Source organism: Pelodiscus sinensis, chromosome 31 (assembly GCF_052426305.1).
Source record: "Pelodiscus sinensis isolate ZL-2025 chromosome 31, ASM5242630v1, whole genome shotgun sequence".
In the NCBI taxonomy this organism is placed as follows: domain Eukaryota; kingdom Metazoa; phylum Chordata; order Testudines; family Trionychidae; genus Pelodiscus; species Pelodiscus sinensis.
Genome location: NC_143082.1, coordinates 9,799,838 through 9,818,474, shown reverse-complemented (window position 1 = coordinate 9,818,474; position 18,637 = coordinate 9,799,838). Strand labels below are relative to the sequence as shown.

The 18,637-nt window shown below is 51.8% G+C and overlaps 1 protein-coding gene across 3 annotated transcripts; it reads right to left on the bottom strand.

Moving 5' to 3' along the window:
* Nucleotides 1-298: 298 nt before the first annotated feature.
* Nucleotides 299-18,323, bottom strand: LOC102450106 (aquaporin-6). 3 transcript variants are annotated; one of them, XM_089774856.1, is made up of 6 exons: nucleotides 17,037-18,319; nucleotides 15,031-16,464; nucleotides 10,802-10,960; nucleotides 10,348-10,428; nucleotides 2,629-2,850; nucleotides 299-1,793 (listed from the first exon to the last, which is right to left on the bottom strand). In XM_089774856.1, exons 2-5 carry the CDS (start codon nucleotides 15,541-15,543, stop codon nucleotides 2,650-2,652), a joined length of 954 nt encoding a protein of 317 aa, XP_089630982.1. In that variant the 5' UTR covers nucleotides 15,544-16,464; nucleotides 17,037-18,319; the 3' UTR covers nucleotides 299-1,793; nucleotides 2,629-2,649. The 3 variants fall into 3 exon arrangements, with proteins under 3 accessions (XP_089630982.1, XP_089630981.1, XP_089630983.1); XM_089774857.1 differs by lacking the exon at nucleotides 299-1,793 and adding an exon at nucleotides 9,127-9,248 and having other exon boundaries at nucleotides 2,663-2,850; nucleotides 17,037-18,323; XM_089774855.1 differs by having other exon boundaries at nucleotides 299-2,850; nucleotides 17,037-18,320.
* Between the last annotated feature and the right edge of the window lie 314 nt (nucleotides 18,324-18,637).

The following is an 18,637-nucleotide window of genomic DNA, read 5'->3' as shown; positions in this document are numbered from 1 at the left end:
GAGGATTAGGCCAAACCCTCTTTATTGGCATCTCCTATTAGCTAGTTTTTAAGCACTTTGCATGGTGGCTTTTGGGAATCCTGTCCCCAGTCATGGTGTAGGGAGCGTGACACCTAATTCAGGCTGTAGATCTTGTTATTCCAGTGATTGTCGATCCCTTTGTAGATCCAGGCCTGCTGGCAGTCAGGGGATGTGGCTGTACACCAGTCCAGCTCTCTCCCCCTCTAGCACCACAAGAGGTCTGGTCACCTTAGGAGCCAGGCTTTAAGTGCAGCATAAAGAACTCTGAAAAGGCTCTTGCAAATTTGTTTATTTACAAAGTTACAAATACAGAACTTATTCCAAGACAAACAAAGGAAATGTAAACTGCTAGCATGGGAAATATTGTTCAATGGCTGTTGGACTTTGCTGGCTTGACCAGCCCAGTATATAAGAAACCATCTAGGGAACTTGACCAATGTTTCCTCTAATTTTTTCCATACATTTTATGTGACCAAGGCATGAGTGGATGTGTACCACCAGTAGAAATATGCTGCTGGCTTTTGCCCACTGTGGGTGCTCTGCTAATCAGTTGGATGGCACCTGAATCTCTCCTGGGTGGCCACCCAAGTTCATAGCTTATAGGGAACACTGCTCTTGACTGTTTCATGGCCTTGCAGAAGAGCGAGGAAATTCCTTGGTTTAGTATGGCTCTCCTGAACAAGCACAATGTCAGGGATAAGGGATCTTTCGGAAAAGGCTTTATTTTCCGAAAGATCCGCGTCTAGACTGGCGACAGCCATTTTTATGCTAATGAAGCAGGGGAGATTTAAATCCCCGCTTCATTAGTAATTGCGATACGTCTAATTTGCATCCCTTTTATGAAAAAGGGATGCAATCTAGATGTAGCCATGCAGTGCCAATATAGTGGGTTAGTTGATCTTATTTGCTACATTAATTATTAGTGCTCGGTTATCTTGCTAATGGTCATAGGCATAATGCTCATTATGGCCTCTTAGTGCCTTAATTCAAGCTGTTCAGTGCATGGCTGATGTGTGTACAGCCTGAGGCAGTGAGCGACGTGAGGTGGGTTCGCTGCGTAAGACATTTTGTATTGGTGGTGGATTTCAAGTTTCTCAGGAAGTGGAAGTACCCAGGTAAACTGGAGATGGCCATGGGTTTCCCAGCTGACCTACTGGAGCTTAGAGCCAGTGCTGATAAATGCGGTATTGATCCATTGCCCTTTGTCACTGGGGAGGTGGAGGTGAAAGTTCGGTTCATATGCTGCCTGAGTCTGAGTCTGTCATTTTCCCTGATTAGCTTTTAATTTTCCAAGGCAACAAAATTCACCCTGCCCCATTTTCAAGAAAATCCTGGGCAGGAGACGTGAGCCCAATGCTGGCCTGGACAGACACTTGGCACAAATCTCAAAGGCAGGCTCTGAGCTCCAGGGCTTTCAAAGGCAGAACTGGCTGGCCGGCTGGCCCCAGAGCATGCTGGGTGCTGTTATGTTCACCCTTGTTCATTCCATGGGTGGCAGGTATAAGACGCGGGGGAGGGCAGTGCCCCACCCACACTCCGCCGCCTCCCTTCTCCCCCCAGCTTCAGCATGGCTCCCGGGTTGCAGGCGCTGGCGCAGTGCAACCTCCCCAGGCTCTCGTTGCGGGCTGGCAGCTTGTCCCTGCAATAGGGGGGTGGGCTTGGCTCCTGTGGGAGGTCAGAGCCTCAGGCAGAATGGGTGGGACTGGGGTTTCCTCCCCCAGCCCTAAATTCACCCAGTGCCCACGATTCACTCCCTGTCTGGTCTGATGAGTCTGAAAAAGGAAAACAGGGAATAGAAGCAACACAGGCAAAGGTGGAAGAGCGGAGACAGGGACTGAAATGTAAATGCGTTGGATTCCAGTGGGATGCCAAGTTACAGCTCATGGGTTTTCCTAGCCGTTCTACCCCCACCTCCTCACGGTCAAGCACAGCATCAGAGTGAAGGCCTCGACTCTCAGGCTTTCAGAGCTGAAGGGAGCACTGTGACTGTCTCGTCTGACCTGCACATTGCAAGTCACAGAACCTCCCCCTCCTCTAACAGCCCCATAGCCTCTGGCTGAGTTACTGGAGTCTTCAAATCCTGTTTTCAAGCCTTCAAGTCACAGAGACCTACAAGTGACTCATGCCCCCTGTGACAGAGGAAGGCATCCCTGCCCAACCCCCGGCTCTCCAGCAATCTGACCTGGGGAAATAGTCCTCCCCTATCCCAGTTAGATCCTGAGCATGTGGGATGGGGAGAGCGTGGTGGTCTCCAGTCAGGGCTTGTGGGTGGGGCTGCTGGGTAAGGTGCAGGGGACAATTTCCCTGGCTTCTGCTTAGCCGGTCCTGGCCCCAGCTCCTACAGCTCCAGCCTCCACCAGGAGCTGGGAGGATTGGCCAGCCTGGCCAAGGAAGGTGGGGCTGGAAGTTCCTCCCAATGTAGACACGATGGCCGAGCAAGTGTGCTCCCCTTCATGCTCCCCTTTACATTGTGTCCCCCTGCCGGTATCAGAAGGCATGCATTGTTCATGCTCAGGATCCTGGCCCTGCCAAATACCGTCATTGTGCTCAGCCAGCGTGGGCTGGAACCTGGCTGATTCTACTGCAGACCTACTCACAGACCCCCACCTGCCTTAGCAGGCTGCGTGACTACAGCCTGTGTTGTACGACATTGGTCAATGACACCGGCTGTGCGCTCTGTTTTGCCTCCTCTGGATCTTCTGCCTCCATGTCCAAGGTGCCTTTTAGAATTGCCAGCCTCTGCGAGAGACTCTTCAGGTCCGGAGAGAGAACTACGTTATAGATCAGAGCAGCGAGCATCCCGCCAGCCATGGGACCCACCCAGAATATCTGCACAGAGAGGGTGAGAAATTGCACATTATTGTACAGTGATCGTGCCTAGAAGCCGGGGCTCCATTGTGCTAGGCAATGGTTGTGGCCCCAATTAGCTTGTGGTGTTCTTTGAATGGGTGTCAGGAGGGTGTCCGTTGTTGGCACGCCTGCGTTCCACATTTAAAAGCTTGAAAGCTTTCCGTGTCTGGCAAAGCCACGGATGTACCCTTTGCCGCCTGTGCAAAGGAACCAAAGTGGAAGGACGCTGGCCCTTCCCTCAGTTCCCTCCCACCACCTGTGGCAACCAGACGGACCCGCTCCTAGCATTTTACATTGGAGACATTACATCTTCACTCTTTTGAACTATATTTTTCAGGGTGTCTATCTTCTTCCCAAGCAATAAACTCACTCACAAGGCAGGTTGGGCAGACAGGAGGGGCCCTGTCTGTCCCTCAGTATGGTGGACTGAGGTGTTTTGTGCCAACTGCCGGTTATGGTGCATTCAAAGGCCATAGTGCCTTCTGCCAATGTACCAGCAGGGACCATATTTTAGGGCCATCTCTTCACTTTTGATTTGAGCTCCCAAGCCAATATTCTAGGCCTCTGTAATAATTTGGGGGGGCTTTGCCAGGCAAGTCTGTACTCACAAGCGCGGAGGTTTGAGCAAATGACCGTTAGGCGGGGCAGAGATGGGAGAAAAGGGAGAGGCGGGTTGGGATCAATATTTACACGTCCACCGCCCTTTACCTCAGGGTGCGTACGTCACAGTCCCAAGAAATTGGAACTTCCCCACTCCCAGTGCAGGGGCCTTGTTTCTTACCAAGCTCTGGAGTGATTTCAGCAGCTCTGCCTGGGAATTGTCAGCGGAGCTGCTAAACGGACACACCAGGGCTGGTGGGAGTTCCTCTGCTCCCAGCCTGGCCCATACAATCGCTCTCCCTTTGCTGTTACCCTGTTACAAGCCCTAGCCTGCGGGCGAATCCAACAGTGGCTTTACTCTGCCTGTTGCTCAGGTAACTTGTGCTGCCACTTGGCTCCATTTTCTGTTTCCATGTGAAATCTCTGTCTGTGTGTTAGACCTACACCTCCTACTTCCCCTCAGTCTTTGCTGCTGGAATTAAACTTAGGATCCCCTCTGCGGCCTGGCCCCAAAAAGCCCCACAACGAAACAGCAACGCACAATAGCTTGTCAGGTTTTGTGAGGGCCTCTTATCCCACCTCAGCACATGTATGTTGTCACACACACACACCACACACACACACATTGTCAGGGCCTGCCCCGGTGGGTTCCCAACAGGTAAATTGCAAAAATTATGGATCTCAAGTCCAAAATAGAATCGATTTCTAACCTCCTGTTCTCAAAGCATCCATGTATGGGGTGTGTCTAGACTACAATCTAGACTAAGTGAACTTTTGTCGACAAAACTATACCTGCATCTACGCTGCTGTTGAGTTTTGTCGTCATAACATCGACAGAACTCAGCAGTTTTGTCAATGGCTGTAAACCTCATTCTATGAAGAATAACGCCTTGTATCAACAGAGTTCTGTCGACAGAAGGCGTTATTGCATCTACACTGTCCTTTGCGTCTACACTGTCATGTTGACAAAGCGGCTTGCTTTGTAAACAGAACTGGTTGTAGGCTAGACGCTCTTTGTCGACAGAAGCTTTGTTGACAGTATCTGTTGACAAAACTTCTGTCGACAAAAGCCGGTAGTCTAGACATACCCCTAGGCTACGTCTAGACTGGCATGATTTTCTGGAAATGCTTTTAACGGAAAAGTTTTCCGTTAAAAGCATTTTCGGAACAAAGCATCTAGATTGGCAGGACGCTTTTCCGCTAAAGCACTTTTTGCAGAAAAGCGTCTGTGCCAATCTAGACGTGTTTTTCCGCAAAAAAGCCCCGATCGCCATTTTCGCAATCGGGGCTTTTTTGCAGAAAATAAATCTGAGCTGTCTACACTGGCCTTTTGCGCAAAAGGACTTTTGCCCGAACGGGAGCAGCATAGTATTTCCGCAAGAACACTGACAATCTTACATGAGATTATCAGTGCTTTTGCGGAAATTCAAGTGGCCAGTGTAGACAGCTGGCAAGTTTTTCCAGAAAAGCGGCTGATTTTCCGGAAAAACTGGCCAGTCTAGACACAGCCCTAGTGTGCAGCTGAGGGCGTGCTGCTCTCTGTCCATTTCCCTTGCCGTCCACTTGAGGAGAGCAGAACCCAGGTGAAATTTAGGTACTGCCTCGCCCAGGCAGCTCCCCTTGCCATCCTGCAGAGACCAGCTCACCCCGTGGGCCCCCCGTCTCTTCTAGGCTTCAGATACAGGGCTTCTGAGACAAACCCTGTGCTCCCCACTGACTGGAACAGCAGATGCCTGTTCTGCCCAAGGGAGAGACACGGCCCAGACTCTTGTGCTGTCTCTCACGCCTACTCCCATGGACCTAGTGGCCCAGGAGTCAAGATTCACACCATCCCAGGCAGCTCTGGCTCCAGGGCAGTGATATTAGCTCTGGCGAATACTCTAGCTACCTGGTGCTGAATGCCTAGTGCAGCAGGCATTGGCAAAAGAAGGTTGTGCTAAAATGCTCGGCCCTGGTATCCCTGATGCTGATCATGTCAGCCTCAGTGCTGACAGCCTTGCTGTCCTCCCCGCTCTCCCCTCCCCCCTCCCGGCTCCACAGCCTTTCCCTTCCCTGCCAAAATGGAGAGGCCCTACTCTCTCCTTGAGGGACCCCGAGAACAGCTCGGAGCAGACCTGTCCCCCCAGCAGGACTCCAGATGGAGGGAGAAGCCTTGCCACAAACTGAAGATGATGCCGAGATGCTGGCAGCTGTAGGAAGGGTGAGGGAGAATCACGCACCGGTACCAAGAACTAGGGAAGCCCTGGAACCGGGGCCCTTTGCAGTATTGTAGTTTGCCTTCGACTGCTGGTCCTCTCAGTACCAGGCCTCATGCTGACACAGGGATCAGTGCTGCTGCTGCACGTTAATCGGTGCCCACGTTCCTGGGGAATCACATCTCTTCCCTTCCCCTCCTGCATTGTGCCTGGAGTCCCTGCCGGAAAGTGCGGTCGGTCCCGGCGGAGGTACCTCGACAGGCAGCACAGAGTCAGTGTGCGGGATGCCAGCCCTTCTGCAGGCTGCCCTGGCCTGGCCCTGGGCGGGGGAACCTCTCCCGTATCTGGGCAAAGAGGAGAATAGCTCAGGCCAGCCGCTCCTGGCATTCGCAGCTGACGCCATCTTGGAGCTGTGAGAGAACTGAGGGAAGGCTGGGGGCCTGGCTGCCCTTCATGGTTGGAGAGGGGCCCTGTCAGGCACTGCTAAGAAAATACACACACGGTCACATGTCAACCTGCAGGTGGCGCCAGAGTTCCCGCTAATGTTTCCCACCCCTGTGCGGAATGAGTTTTGTTATGGGCACCAATGTGGAGGTGACGTGTGACATGCAGGTGACACATGGGTGCCCATAACAAAATTCATGTGGAGGGGATCGAGGAGCTCTGAGTGTGGAGGGCTGAGGCCCGGGGCAGGAGGCTAAGGAGTGTGAGGGCTCCGGCTGGGGGTGCAGACTCCAGGGAGGGGTTTGAGGTGAAGGAGGTTGCTCCAGGGCTACTGTGAGGAGCAAGGAATCCCCCCCTCCCCCCAACAGCAGCACCTGAGCTGGGAGGGGGGGAAACCGCCTCTCCCTGCTATGGCAGCTCCGGCGGGGCTTCAGGATAGGTGCCCCTCCCAACCACAGCAGGTGTCAGACTGGGCTGGAGCTGGAGAACGATTCCCCATCTGCAGCACATCCTGGTGCTGCGGCTGGGTCCAGGCCAGGCTGCTCCTGCCATCCCTGGGGGAGTCTTGGGCTGGATCACGTTAGCTGTAGTGGTGGAGGTGGGGGGGACTCCAGGTCCAGCCAGGGCTGCCCTGGCCGTGGTTGTGTCTGGGCCAGGGTCATGCCAACCGCCTTGGGCGGGTTCCTTGACTGCCTGTTCGGTTCTTAGGAAGCTGCTAGGCCGCACCGCTTAAAGGGAGCTTAGGTGGGCTCCATGCTGAGCACAGCACGTCAGAGTACTGCAGTTACGGCAGGGTAAGTAACCAGCCAAGTGGGACTTCAGTCCAACATGCTGTAGTGACAACACCCTAGCAGGCGGCTAATCCACTATAATGGTACTTTATAGGGATCAGAGAGGGAGGAATTTTTAAAAAGGGACGTGAAAGAAGATTGTGAAGGGGTCTGATGAAGTGGGAGTTTTCTGTAATATTTGTTATAAGCACGCTGCCTGCCTCAGTTTCCCTCTTCGCTTTGCATTGTTACCCACTGGGGAAGAACAGGAGACCTAAGGTGCCATGTGATCGGTGAAAGCCTGGCTGTAACTGACCATCGCCCTGGCGGGTCTGCAAAGACAATGGAAGCCCGAGGGCTGAGCAATGCACGGTACGCCTCTGGCACCTCCCAGAGCAGCCCACGTGAACTCAGCATTGGCCAGTGTCAGACAAGGGTGGCTTTTGGGCGAGAGCCTGCGTGCGCTTCTGGGAGCGGGATGGAGAATCTGCAAGAAACCACTGGCCGAGGGGAGTGAATGGGCTATGTCATAAGCCTTTATTTCTTGGCTGCCATGTTCCGACTGAGCACTAACACCTGCGCAGGTGTGAACAGGCTGCCAGGCCCCTTGCAAATACCTGCCCAGGTCCCTGGAGAGGGCGAATATCTCACACCAGAAGGCTAGTTCGAATATCTCACACAGAGTCATTTGGCAGAGCTGAGGGTGCGAAACAGGAGTGCCAGAGCCCCGATGCTCAGCTGCAGAGGCACTGAGGCCATGTGGCCTGCCATTGAAGAGGAGTGGGACCTCGGATTGGGAGGGGGCTCTGGCACACTGAAGGGGGTTCCTCCACGGGACTGTTTAAAAGTTGGGGTAGCTCTGGTGGCCCCGTGACACGTGGCTTTGACATTTATGGTGAGTGCCGTCCAGGCACGATGGGGTGGCATGGAACAGCCCCGTCTGCTTTTCCTGGACATTTGAAAAAACAGGCAACCAAGATTGTCATTGGATGTGGAATGAGGGGGCAGGTATTGTCTAACCCCATCTATAACCAAAGGGGAGGAGATGGGGGCCAAGTGACCGGCCAGGATTATCGACTTGGGGGCAGCATTTCAAACGGCTCAAGTGAAAAGGGAATTTGTCAGGACCAGAGAGGACAGTGAGGAAGTTGAGATAAGAGGTGACGATCCGTAGGCACAATTCAGCTGTGGTAGGAGAAGTTATTCGTAGGGTTGGGGCTCCTTTGGCTAAGATGGCTTCATCCCTGCCTGGCGTTCTGACCCTTCAGCTGCACGTCCACGCAGCCGATGGCCGTGTCTGCACAGTACCACCAGGCGGCAGCGCTTACAATGAGCCTGGTTTCATTTGGGCAGGCAGCTGCTTGCAGTGCTCCACCCTTCATTAAGGCAAAGTTGCTTGGGGCTGCTTGGGAGCATGTTCATTTTCTGTAGCCCTGAGCTAAAATGACTCAGCTGCTCCGGTTCAGTTCTGTGCTGAGATCTGTGGCTCACAACTTCCCCATCTCCGGTCCAGAAAAGGGTTCCACATTAAAAGACAAAAGATGCGTTGGGCCCTGAATCTTACCCTGCAGTACAAGACCAGGAGTTTCTCAGTATTGATTAGATTGACTTTTATCCTAACACTTATTTATGTGCCTGTGTTCTAAGAGCAGATGTCCAAGCGGAAGAAAAGGAGCCGCTCTGCTCAAGCCGTTTCATCAGGAACATGGGTTTAGGCCTGTGGTTACACTCCATTAAGAATAAATGGCTCAGACACTCAAACACTGCAGCAGCCGTCGAAGGGACGGTGTCCCCCTAGACTGGCCTTTCTGGGTGCACAGTTTCAGAAGGGAAAAAACCTGGAGAGGAACCCAAGTGTCTTTACACTTGGGCCCTGAAGCAAGGGAGCTGAATGAGCAGTGTGGTAAAGTATTCCTCTTGAGATAGCAGGGTCCTTCCTACCTAAGGGAGACCAAGACACAGAATCAGAGAAGGAAGGGAGGTGTCCCCAGACTACCACCCCTCTTTCAGGAGTCTGATCTGCCTTCTGTACTCCCAAGTTACACCTCACTTGCTTACAGAATCAGATACAAAACCACAGAAGTGTCACAACACACCACTACTGAACGACTGCTCACTTTCTATTTTACCATATCGTTACAAAATGAATCAGTTGGAATATAAATATTATACTTCCATCTCAGGGTATCTACTACTCATAGAGCCATATAAACAAGCCATTGTATGGAATTTTATTGTGTACTGACCTTGTTAGTGCTTTTTTCGTGCCTATTGTAAAACTAGGCACATAGCTAGACGAGTTGATGTACCCTCTGGAAGTCCTCTGCACTCCCCAGGGTGTGTGTACCTCTAGCTGAGAGCAGCTCGGCTAAAAGAACAGCAGGATCTGCTGTCAGCTGGGACCAGAGTGGATCATAAGACTCTGCTTTCTAAGGAATTGTCTACATGGGTATGCTGGCTGAAATAAGCAATTGCAATATTGCTCTCTCCCCCTCCCTCCCCCCCCCCCCCCCCGTTATTGGCTGGTCTATTAGTGCATTCATAGAGCAGCTAATTATTCTGAAATAAAATGACCTTTATTCCTGAATAGAGTCCATGTAGGGAGATAATCTGGAATAGCTATTCTAGGATAGATTGTTCCACATTAGCTGTGCTAGTCAGTTTCCCTGCATAAAGAAGCATTGTGAGAATGGTTCGTTTCCTTTCCTGAATAGGAAGCCTGTTTAACTTAGCTTGTAGTAAAGCATCAGGTGCCCTAGAGGGACTAAATATTGGGGTGGCCTGTTTGGGATGTCCAAGTAACGTTTCCCTAGTGCTTTGTCACTGATCTAGGTTCTTGAAGGGAGGTTCAGGCTGCTTAAGCTGATCTAGCCCTACTTGTCAATGAGCAGCTGGTACACAAGGGACCAGTAGAAGGATCGCAAGTTGTCACCCTGAGAGAGGCAAGGACAAGAGGGCTAAGACCCGTGCTGGGCAACCCGTGACCCAAGGGCCGCACGTGGCCCATTGGGGTTCTAAGTGCAGCCCACGAAACAGTTTGTTTTCCACTGCCCACAGGCAGGGTTGCCAAATTCCGCTGATTTGTTTCCTGCTGGTGTCACTAAAGTGACACACATGAAGCTAGGTCGTGTGAAATGAGGCGCGTGCTGATTGCTCACAGCACTGACTGTAAGAACCGTGCGCTCCCTCTGCAGCCAATCAAAGCGAGGCTACGGTTCCGTTGGCTCGCCCCCCACATTCTAAGTACACCATGTGGCCCTCACTGCCCTGGGCAGCCGTGCCACGTAGGAGAAGCCGCGAGGCAGCCTACAACCACACCATCCTGGGCCAGCCCTGGGGAGGAGCATAGTAAGTCTTCTACTAATTGATAACGCTCAGCCTAAAGAGCTCCTAGCATCCTGCATGTCAATCTTTCACCCATGGCAGTTTGGAGAGGGTAGACAGAAAAGGAAGGGACATGATATTACCCAGTGGGCAGAAAACCTCTTGACTATGACAGCAGGGCCAAAGGATCGTGCAGGATTCATGGAGCAGCCGGTGAAGTAGATCTAGTGAAGAGTGTTGGAGAAGAAAGTGTTAGGAGAATGGCTCTGTCTAAAGATAAATGAAGCCCAAAGGCACCTGGCGTGAGATTTGGTGCATCTCTTTGGCTGTGGCGGTTAGACATGTACCGACTCTTCCTTGTTGAGCGTTGGATTAGTTATTGCTGTCTCCTGGGCTTAGCTGGGGGATTGTCTCACACTGAGCACCTTGTACTGGGAGAGACAGGGGCCGGCATAACTAAGCTTCCCCCACCGCTAGCACATCTGCCTGTGCTCTGAGCGGTGCTATTGGCAGGCAGCATGGCAGTGCTTGCTTTTGATTTGTGTCAGCTGCTAGGTCCCCACCCTGAATGCTGGACCCCCCCCCCCAGACACTTACCCCAATGAGATGTCCCAGGGCAACGGACATGCCAATGAACGTGGCGGGGGAGTTGGAATTTCTGTGTCTGTCCGTGGAAGCAAAATAGCACAGCACCAGCTGGAAGGTGAGAATGAGCTCCACAGCCACGGCTTGTCCGGAAGTGATGTTGCTCCGCACCTGGGAAAAGGGATGGCAAAGGGAATTCTTAGGAGACCACGGCAGCCCGTCAGCTTCTGCCCGCGAGCCACACTAGGCAACGCTGCCGCCTCGCACAGTCCAGTTGCGCCTTGGAGTCTGAGGCCAGGTCCATACTACACCCTTAAAGTACGCAACTCCAGCTATGCAAATAACGTACCTTAAGCCGAGCTTGGCGCTGCCTCCACAGTGGGACTGTGACGGGGGGTGGTCACAGCAGACCCCTTGGGGCTGCTTCCCAGTGGGCTGATAAAGCCTCTGCCACACATCTCCTTGCTCTCTGGGGCTTCTCACCACCCTGTCCTGCTGGGCCAGCTCTCCCCAGACAAGGCACAGAGCTGTGATCACCCCCTCCCCTCCCAAAGAGCAGAACTGACACTGAACCCCGTCAGGTCTGAGGAGAATGCAGTCTCGGGCACGGCTACCGGGAACCCAACCCCCAAATGGGATCAGAACCCCACCGAAATCATTCAGGCAAGCCCCTTTAACGGTGAAAGGAGGGCGTGCACGCTGATTGCTCCCCGACACCGGGCTTGGTAGCAAATACAAGTAATGTTATTAAGTCCAAACAGGAGGATTTAAGCGGTTGCAAGTGAACACGTAGCAGAGTAAATTACAAATTTATGGCTAGTTCTAGCACACTAAAGCAAACTTACCCTAAAACTGTTCTTATTTCGGCTAAAACTCCAAGCCAGGGAAGATTTTTTCCCCCTGGAGTCTCTGGTTATTCTCTTGGGTGTGTCATGCCAGCCAAAGACAAAGAGCCTGAAAACTTTGCATCCCAAAGACACTTTCTTTTGGGAGGGAATTCTTTTTTTCTATGTTCCACCCTTGGATGGAAAATTACCAGTTCAGATCCTACCAGTTAGGGAGGTCACATGTCTTCCTAAGACCAACCACTGCTTAGACTTAAAGAACAAAAGAGGCTGTTTACAGGTGATCACCCAGACACTGAGGTGCCAAGCACTGGAAACACCCTTGGTGGCTTTTATTTGCACATTTAAAACCATAAACCGTTCCCTACCCCATATCGCTAACTTTACATACAAAAGTGATCCATTCACCAGAATTCGATATACAGACCCGGCAGATTGTGACATTACAATTGATAGGTTACATGAGGTATTTTGTCCAAAGCATCTTTGAGTTATGCATGTTTGTGCCCGTAAGACAATTTCATAAAGCATGGTGGGGGGAGGGAGTCTGTGACAGGGAGGTCGACGGGAGCAAATTGAGGAGTATGGTGTCAACTGAGGGGGCAGCCTCAGCATTTGATTTAGTGAGTCCTTTCTAGACCCACTAAATCAAACACCAGAAGATCGATTTCCAACACAGTAAGTATGGACATGGCCTTAAATATAACAGTCGGGGGAAGGGGCTCTTTCGCGGTTTGTAGCCTTAATTTTGGAGCCGTAGGGTAGCAATTGACCAAGTGTAGGCAGGGGAGCTGAGAGTCTCTCTGGGCACTGGGCAAGGTGGAGGGGGGCAGCTTGGTGCACCCAGAAGGGGTGGGGCCTTAGATGGAAGAGGTAGGGCTGAGGGAAGCCCCCCTTCCACACCACCCAGATCACAACACATCCTCCCCAGCCTGCAGAGTTGCCCAAAGCAGGCAGCACAGTGCTCCAAAGGTGATTTAAAGCTCCGGGCACTGCCACTACCCCAGTAACATGCCCTGGGCCCTTTGGAATCGCCAGTCCTGGAGCAATTGCTCCCTTTGCCCTCCCCTGTCGGCAGGCTTGAGTCTGGAGTGATAAGCCCAGAATGTGCAGATCAGGCATCTCCGGCAGATCGGTTACTGCTGCTCCAAAGCTTTTGTAGGCTCCCGGGGACAGACGAGCTCAGCATCCCGCAGGTCCCGCTGAGGGCAATGGTGGGTTTGACGTGCACACCAGTTCAGAACCACCGGGCTGGAGGGCGTGGAGTTCTGTTGGAAATCTATTCCTTACAGCTTTCCTGCTAGGGTGCTGGGGGCCCAAAAAGTGGAGAGGCAGGCAGGTTCTCCTGCACCTCACACCCACTCAGCTGGGAATACAGGGAAAGGATTTGCAATCTGTCCCCAGCAGGAACACCGCGATGTGGAGTCCTCTAAATTGTTCTGGTGAATCTCTTCCTCATGTGCAATAGTCACAGTAATAAATGCCCAACCCTTTGCTAATCACTTCGGGTATGTCTACACTACCACCCTAGTTCGAACTAGGACATACCCTTCCATTAGCCGCCCCTTTGGCTTGATTTAAACAGCCCCAGACCGCTGAGGTCTCTAGTATGACTTTGTCTGACCTGTATCTAAACCCCTGCCTGCACTAGGCAATCACTTCCAGCTGGTCACAAGGCAGGTTTCACTGCAGAGCTCAGCCCATTTGTGTTTCCATCCGGAGCAGATGGTGGGGATTTCTAGCACAGCCCCCTTCAGTTCACGCCTACCACAGCGCTGGGCTCCAAACTAAATTACAACATAATTCCGCTTGGTTGGAAGGTTTTTTTTCCTGCAGCAGAGTGCAGGTCCGGATTGAGGGGCCGAGAGAACATAAGAACGGCCACACGGGGTCAGACCAAAGGTCTATCTAGCCCAGTATCCTGTCTGCCGACAGTGGCCAATGCCAGGTGCCCCGGAGGGAGTGAACAGAACAGGGAATCATCAAGTGATCCCTCCCCTGTCACCCATTCCCAGCCCCTGACAAACAGCGGCCAGGGACACCATTCCTGCCCATCCTGCTTATATACATTGATGGACCTAACCTCCATGAATGTATCTAATACTTTTTTTAACCTGTTAAAGTCCTGGTCTTCACAACATCCTCTGGCAAGGAGTTCCACAAGAAGAAATTCCTTTTGCTTGTTTTAAACCTGCTACTTATTAATTTCATTTGGTGACCCCTAGTTCTTATGTGATGGGAACAAGTAAATAACTTTTCCTTATTCGCTTTCTCCAAACCGGGCATGATTGTATAGACCGCTATCATATCCCTCTTAGTCTCCTCTTTTCTAAGATGAAACGTCCCAGTCTTTTAAATCTCTCTTCATATGGCAATCATTCCAAACCCCTAATCATTCTGGTTGCCCTTTTCTGAACTTTCTCCAATCTTTTTTGAGATGAGGCGATGACACGTGTTCACACTGTTCAAGATGTGTGTACACCATGGATTTATACAGAGGCAATAAGGTATTTTCTGTCCTATTCTCTATCCCTTTTTAAATGATTCCTAACATTCTGTTTGCCTTTTTGACTGAGGCTGATGATTGAGTGGATGTTTTCTATGAATTATCCACAATGACTCCAAGATCTCTTTCTTGAGTTGTTACAGCTAATTTTGTATGTATAGTTGGGATTATGTTTTCCAATGTGCATTACTTTGCAGTTATCACCATTAAAATTCACTTGCCATTTTGTTGCCTAGTCACCCAGTTTTGTGAGCTCCTTTTGAAGCTCTTCACAGTTGCTTTGGTCTTGAACAACTTAGTATCATTTGCAAATTTTGCCACCTCACTGTTTACCCCTCTCTCCAGATTTATGAATATGTTCAATAGGATGGGTCCTAGTATGACCCCACTAGTTATCTCTCTCCATTCTGAAAACTGACCATTTATTCCTACCCTTTGTTTTCTATCTTTTTACCAGTTATCAACCCATGAGAAGACTGTCCTTCTTATCTCATGACAGCTTATGTAAGTGACACCACTCTGTCAGCACAGATCTATATATTAACCCAAGCCTGGACCACCTCCAGGTTATCACTTGTACCCTGTGCTGCTGGTCTAGAGGTTGCTAGGGTGGGGCTAGAACCTCCTAGCCTCAGCTCCCCAGGCAAATGCCCTATCACCTGAGACAGGCAGAAGCCCACCCCCATCACCCTACATGAGGGTGAGGAGTCGAGCTGCCCCCCATCCAACATGACCAGCTTGGTGATGGATGCACATGTCACCCTTGGGACGTAGGACAGATAAGAGACGGGAAGACGTGGTTTGGATGTTTTCCAATACCTGGCTTATGGCAACGTTAAAGCCCATTCAGTTTCCTCAGCACTACCAAAAAAGAGGGATGGGGAACTCACCGTGTTAATGCCAAAGCTTCTGTGTACCTCTTCTGGTGTCACTCCATACAGGGTGGCTGCGCCAGCGATGCCTCCAGCCAGCTGGGCAACCATGTAGCAAGCCGCTCTTGCCAAAGAGATGCGAGAGCCAAGCAGGAAGGCCAGAGTCACAGCTGGGTTGAGAAGAGCACCACTGACGTGCCAGGCAATATGCACGACGGTCGCTGCAGCCAAGTTGAAGGTGATCGAGATCTGTAAGATGGTAGGCAGGGCCGAGGGCCAGGGGAGGACTGAGCCCAGGCCGAAGAAGACGTAGATGGAGGTGGCTAGAAACTCGGAGAAGACAGCCCGGTAGAAGGTCACAGACAGCACTTCCTTCCACATTCTCTCATGAGCCCAAGAGTGAGATGGACAGACAGGGCTCCTCTGACCCTGGAGCTCCTTTTTATTGGAAGGCATGGGAGGAAATGCTAGGTAAGCAAGTAAGTTTGTAAAACTGGGCAGGACCAGGAAATCTAGAACCTGGAAATGCATGGAAGGAGTGAGGAGTGAGTCAGACCTGCCCAGTTCAGCACACACCGGTACTCCTCCTCTCTCCCCCTCTTCCTGTGCTGGATTTCACTCAAATTCTGAACCTCAGAAATGAGTGTGTGCTGTCACCGCCGTGTAACTTGGGCAGGGCAGATGGGCTCCTGGAATCTCTCTCACACACACACACCCCATCGCCCACCCCATCACAGGGGCTGTGGGGATGGACAGTTGGAGGATATGATAGTGGGGATTGGGGTGAGTGAACGGAGGAGCTGAAGATGGGGGGAGACCATATGGAGGTGGGAGCCTTGTGGATATGGGGCGTTTTGTAAGTTTGGGGTTCAGGGCAGGGCAGCAGGGTGGCTGGGTTTGATGGCTGGGGGAACCCTGAGAGAAATATGGTTGGGAGTCCCTGGCTGGGCATTATGAAGTGGGCTGCTCAGGAAGGTATATGGGTATGGGGCAGTGCGGTGGGATGGTGTGGCATGGTCGGGGGGGGGAGGGGATTAAGGATGGACCCAGCCATGTAGGAGTTGTGGAGAAATGGGGGAGTAAGAGTAGGGGGATTGCGGGACCTAGGGTGTTCAGTCAGGTTGGGGTGACTGGGGGGTGGGGTCCCCTTGCGATGGGGGGTTTCCTGGGCTGGCTAGAGCAAGGAGGGTTGGCAAAGGACTCAGGAGGGGGTAGCTGGCAGCATGGGCAGGACTGGGAAGCCCATGGGGATTTAAGAGGGTTGTGGGGAGACCCAGGGAATGGAGGGGAAGCAGGAGGTTGGGAGGGGAGATTTCACGCTGGAGATTTAACTCACAATACGCTGGGGTCTGTTTGGGAGCAGCATGCCGGAGGTCCAGGGTACAGACCGCAACTCCTGCGATGCCTTTGGTGGGATCTGGAGCTAGTAATCAGGAAAGACCTGATGGGAAACTTTGGGAGGGGAGAGGGAGGAAAAAGTCTGTTTGGCTTTAAGTAATAAAGGGATAAAGTTTGCAAGACATTTGTCTTCAGCGTCAGCTAATCAAAGTAATCTTTACATCCTCAATCCTAGCGTTGCTGTTTTCTGAATCACATCACCCGCCCTCAAGCATTTGCATGATTTCCCAGAATCACTGCTGTCGCAAAGCCCTAGAGTGCCCTGACGCAAGAACAGACTAGGGACCGCATCAGAATTCCAGGCCACTGTCCCCCAAACCCACAGGCACCCAGCATCCCAGCCCCCAGCCTTCCCCCGCTCCCCCCACATCCTCCTTTTCCTCCAACTCATTTATGCCCCATAACACCCACTCCCACAGCGCTCCCCACAGCTCAGCCAGAACTCACTGCACCAGCTCCTCCTGCCCCACCCTCCGGACCCTCTGACTATTCCTCTGTCACTCACGCGAGACCCAGCACTTTACGCTCATCCCAGACTCCTGCTCCTAGCTCCCCACAGCCCAGCCCCCAAGCCTGAGTGATGAATGGCATTGCCACCTGGTACACGGGCTTGTAGTGCCACTCACCTTTGGCCTGGACAATTCTCCATCATAATGATGGCCAGTTGGGACACATTTGAGCGGCTTTGTGGCTCCATGCCCCACAGTCATATTAAGCCCCATTGCCCCCTATCATGCCAAAGACGGGGGGGGGGGGGAGCCAAATTTGAATGAGTGGCATTGAGAGTGGAGTTCTGGAGCGTTGCTCCAGCTGGTTGGGGTCCTGGCACAATGGCACCACTGGCGCATGGTAGCTACCCCGCTGCTCAGAATGCAATCCCCTTTTCTGCAGCGGTAAAGCCGAACTAAACCTTAGGGTCCATGTCCCACTGTGCCTGAGCTCTGGGAAATCGCTCTAAGAAGTGAAGAGTCGCTGTGGGGAGAAATGAAACCTTCCCAAGTGTGAGAAATGCAAGCACAGCCGCCCGGTTTCATCATAAGAGAACCAGGAAGCAAGCTAAACCCTGGAGCCAGTTTGCTTCCGGATTCTCTGCTAACTCAAGTGCTGCTGTGCGAAGGGTTTTCCCTTCCAGCTCCCATGTTTTCACCACAACATCCCGGCAAGTGAGATTATTTGTAAGAGGAAACAACGCTAATGCTCCTGCCAAAATCCCAACCCCAGAGGAGCCTGGGTCCTTATTCTAAGAGATTCTCTTTTGATTTTGGCTGGAGCCCCTCTGCCCACTCCAACCTGGGAATGTGCCAAGCCCATCACCACTCACAGGCACAGAGCGGTGACCTTTCGTGGGAGAAGAGGGGGTTGGAGGAAAAGGAAAGGCAGGTCGGACTGGGGCGATTATTTACACTTTTACGTCTTCCACTGCCCAGTCCCAAACAATTTGACATTAAATGGTTGCTGCAATTAGCCTCACACTCGCCCACAACCTCTCTGTAACAGAATCCACCCCCGTATGCAAATGCCACAACCCGTTCTAATAACTGTTACCTAAAATATGCGTTTGGAGCTGTGAGATGCAAGCTGGGGCTCAGGGAAAGGGTAGGAAAAGGGGTTAGGGGAACAGATTGGGTTAGGTTTGGAAAGGGTAGAGTGGAGGGACTGGGTTAGAGTTTGGGGTTAGGGTAAAGGTTTAATGTTATGGGTTGGGGTCAGGATGAGGGTTAAGGTTAGGTTGAAGGGATTAGGGTGAGATAAGGTTAGGTTAGGGGTTAGGGTGAGGGTTAATGGTGAGGATTTAAGGGTGAGGGGTTTAGAGTGAGGGTTGGGGACAGGGTTAAAGTGTAGGGTTAGAGCAGAATTTAGGAGTTAGGGTTATGGCGGAGTTTAGGGTGAAGGTTGGGGGTAGCGTTAGTTTAGGATTTTGCTTTGGGTTAGAGTTGGGATGGTTAGGGTTCAGGTCAGGATCAGGGTCAGGATGAGGGTTTGGGATTAGGGTGAGGGATGGTTTAAGGTTAGGTATGCGTTAGGGTTAGCACTTATGGATACTGTTAGGATTAGATTTATAGTTAGGGTTTGGAATTAGATTCAGGTTGAGGGTTAGGTTAGGATTTAGGATGAGGGACTAGGTTCAGGTTTATGGATTCTGGTGAGGATGTAGGATTAGGGTTCAGGGTTGGGTTAGCTTTATGGGTGAGTATAAATGTAGGTTTAAGGGTTAAGGTTTAGATTT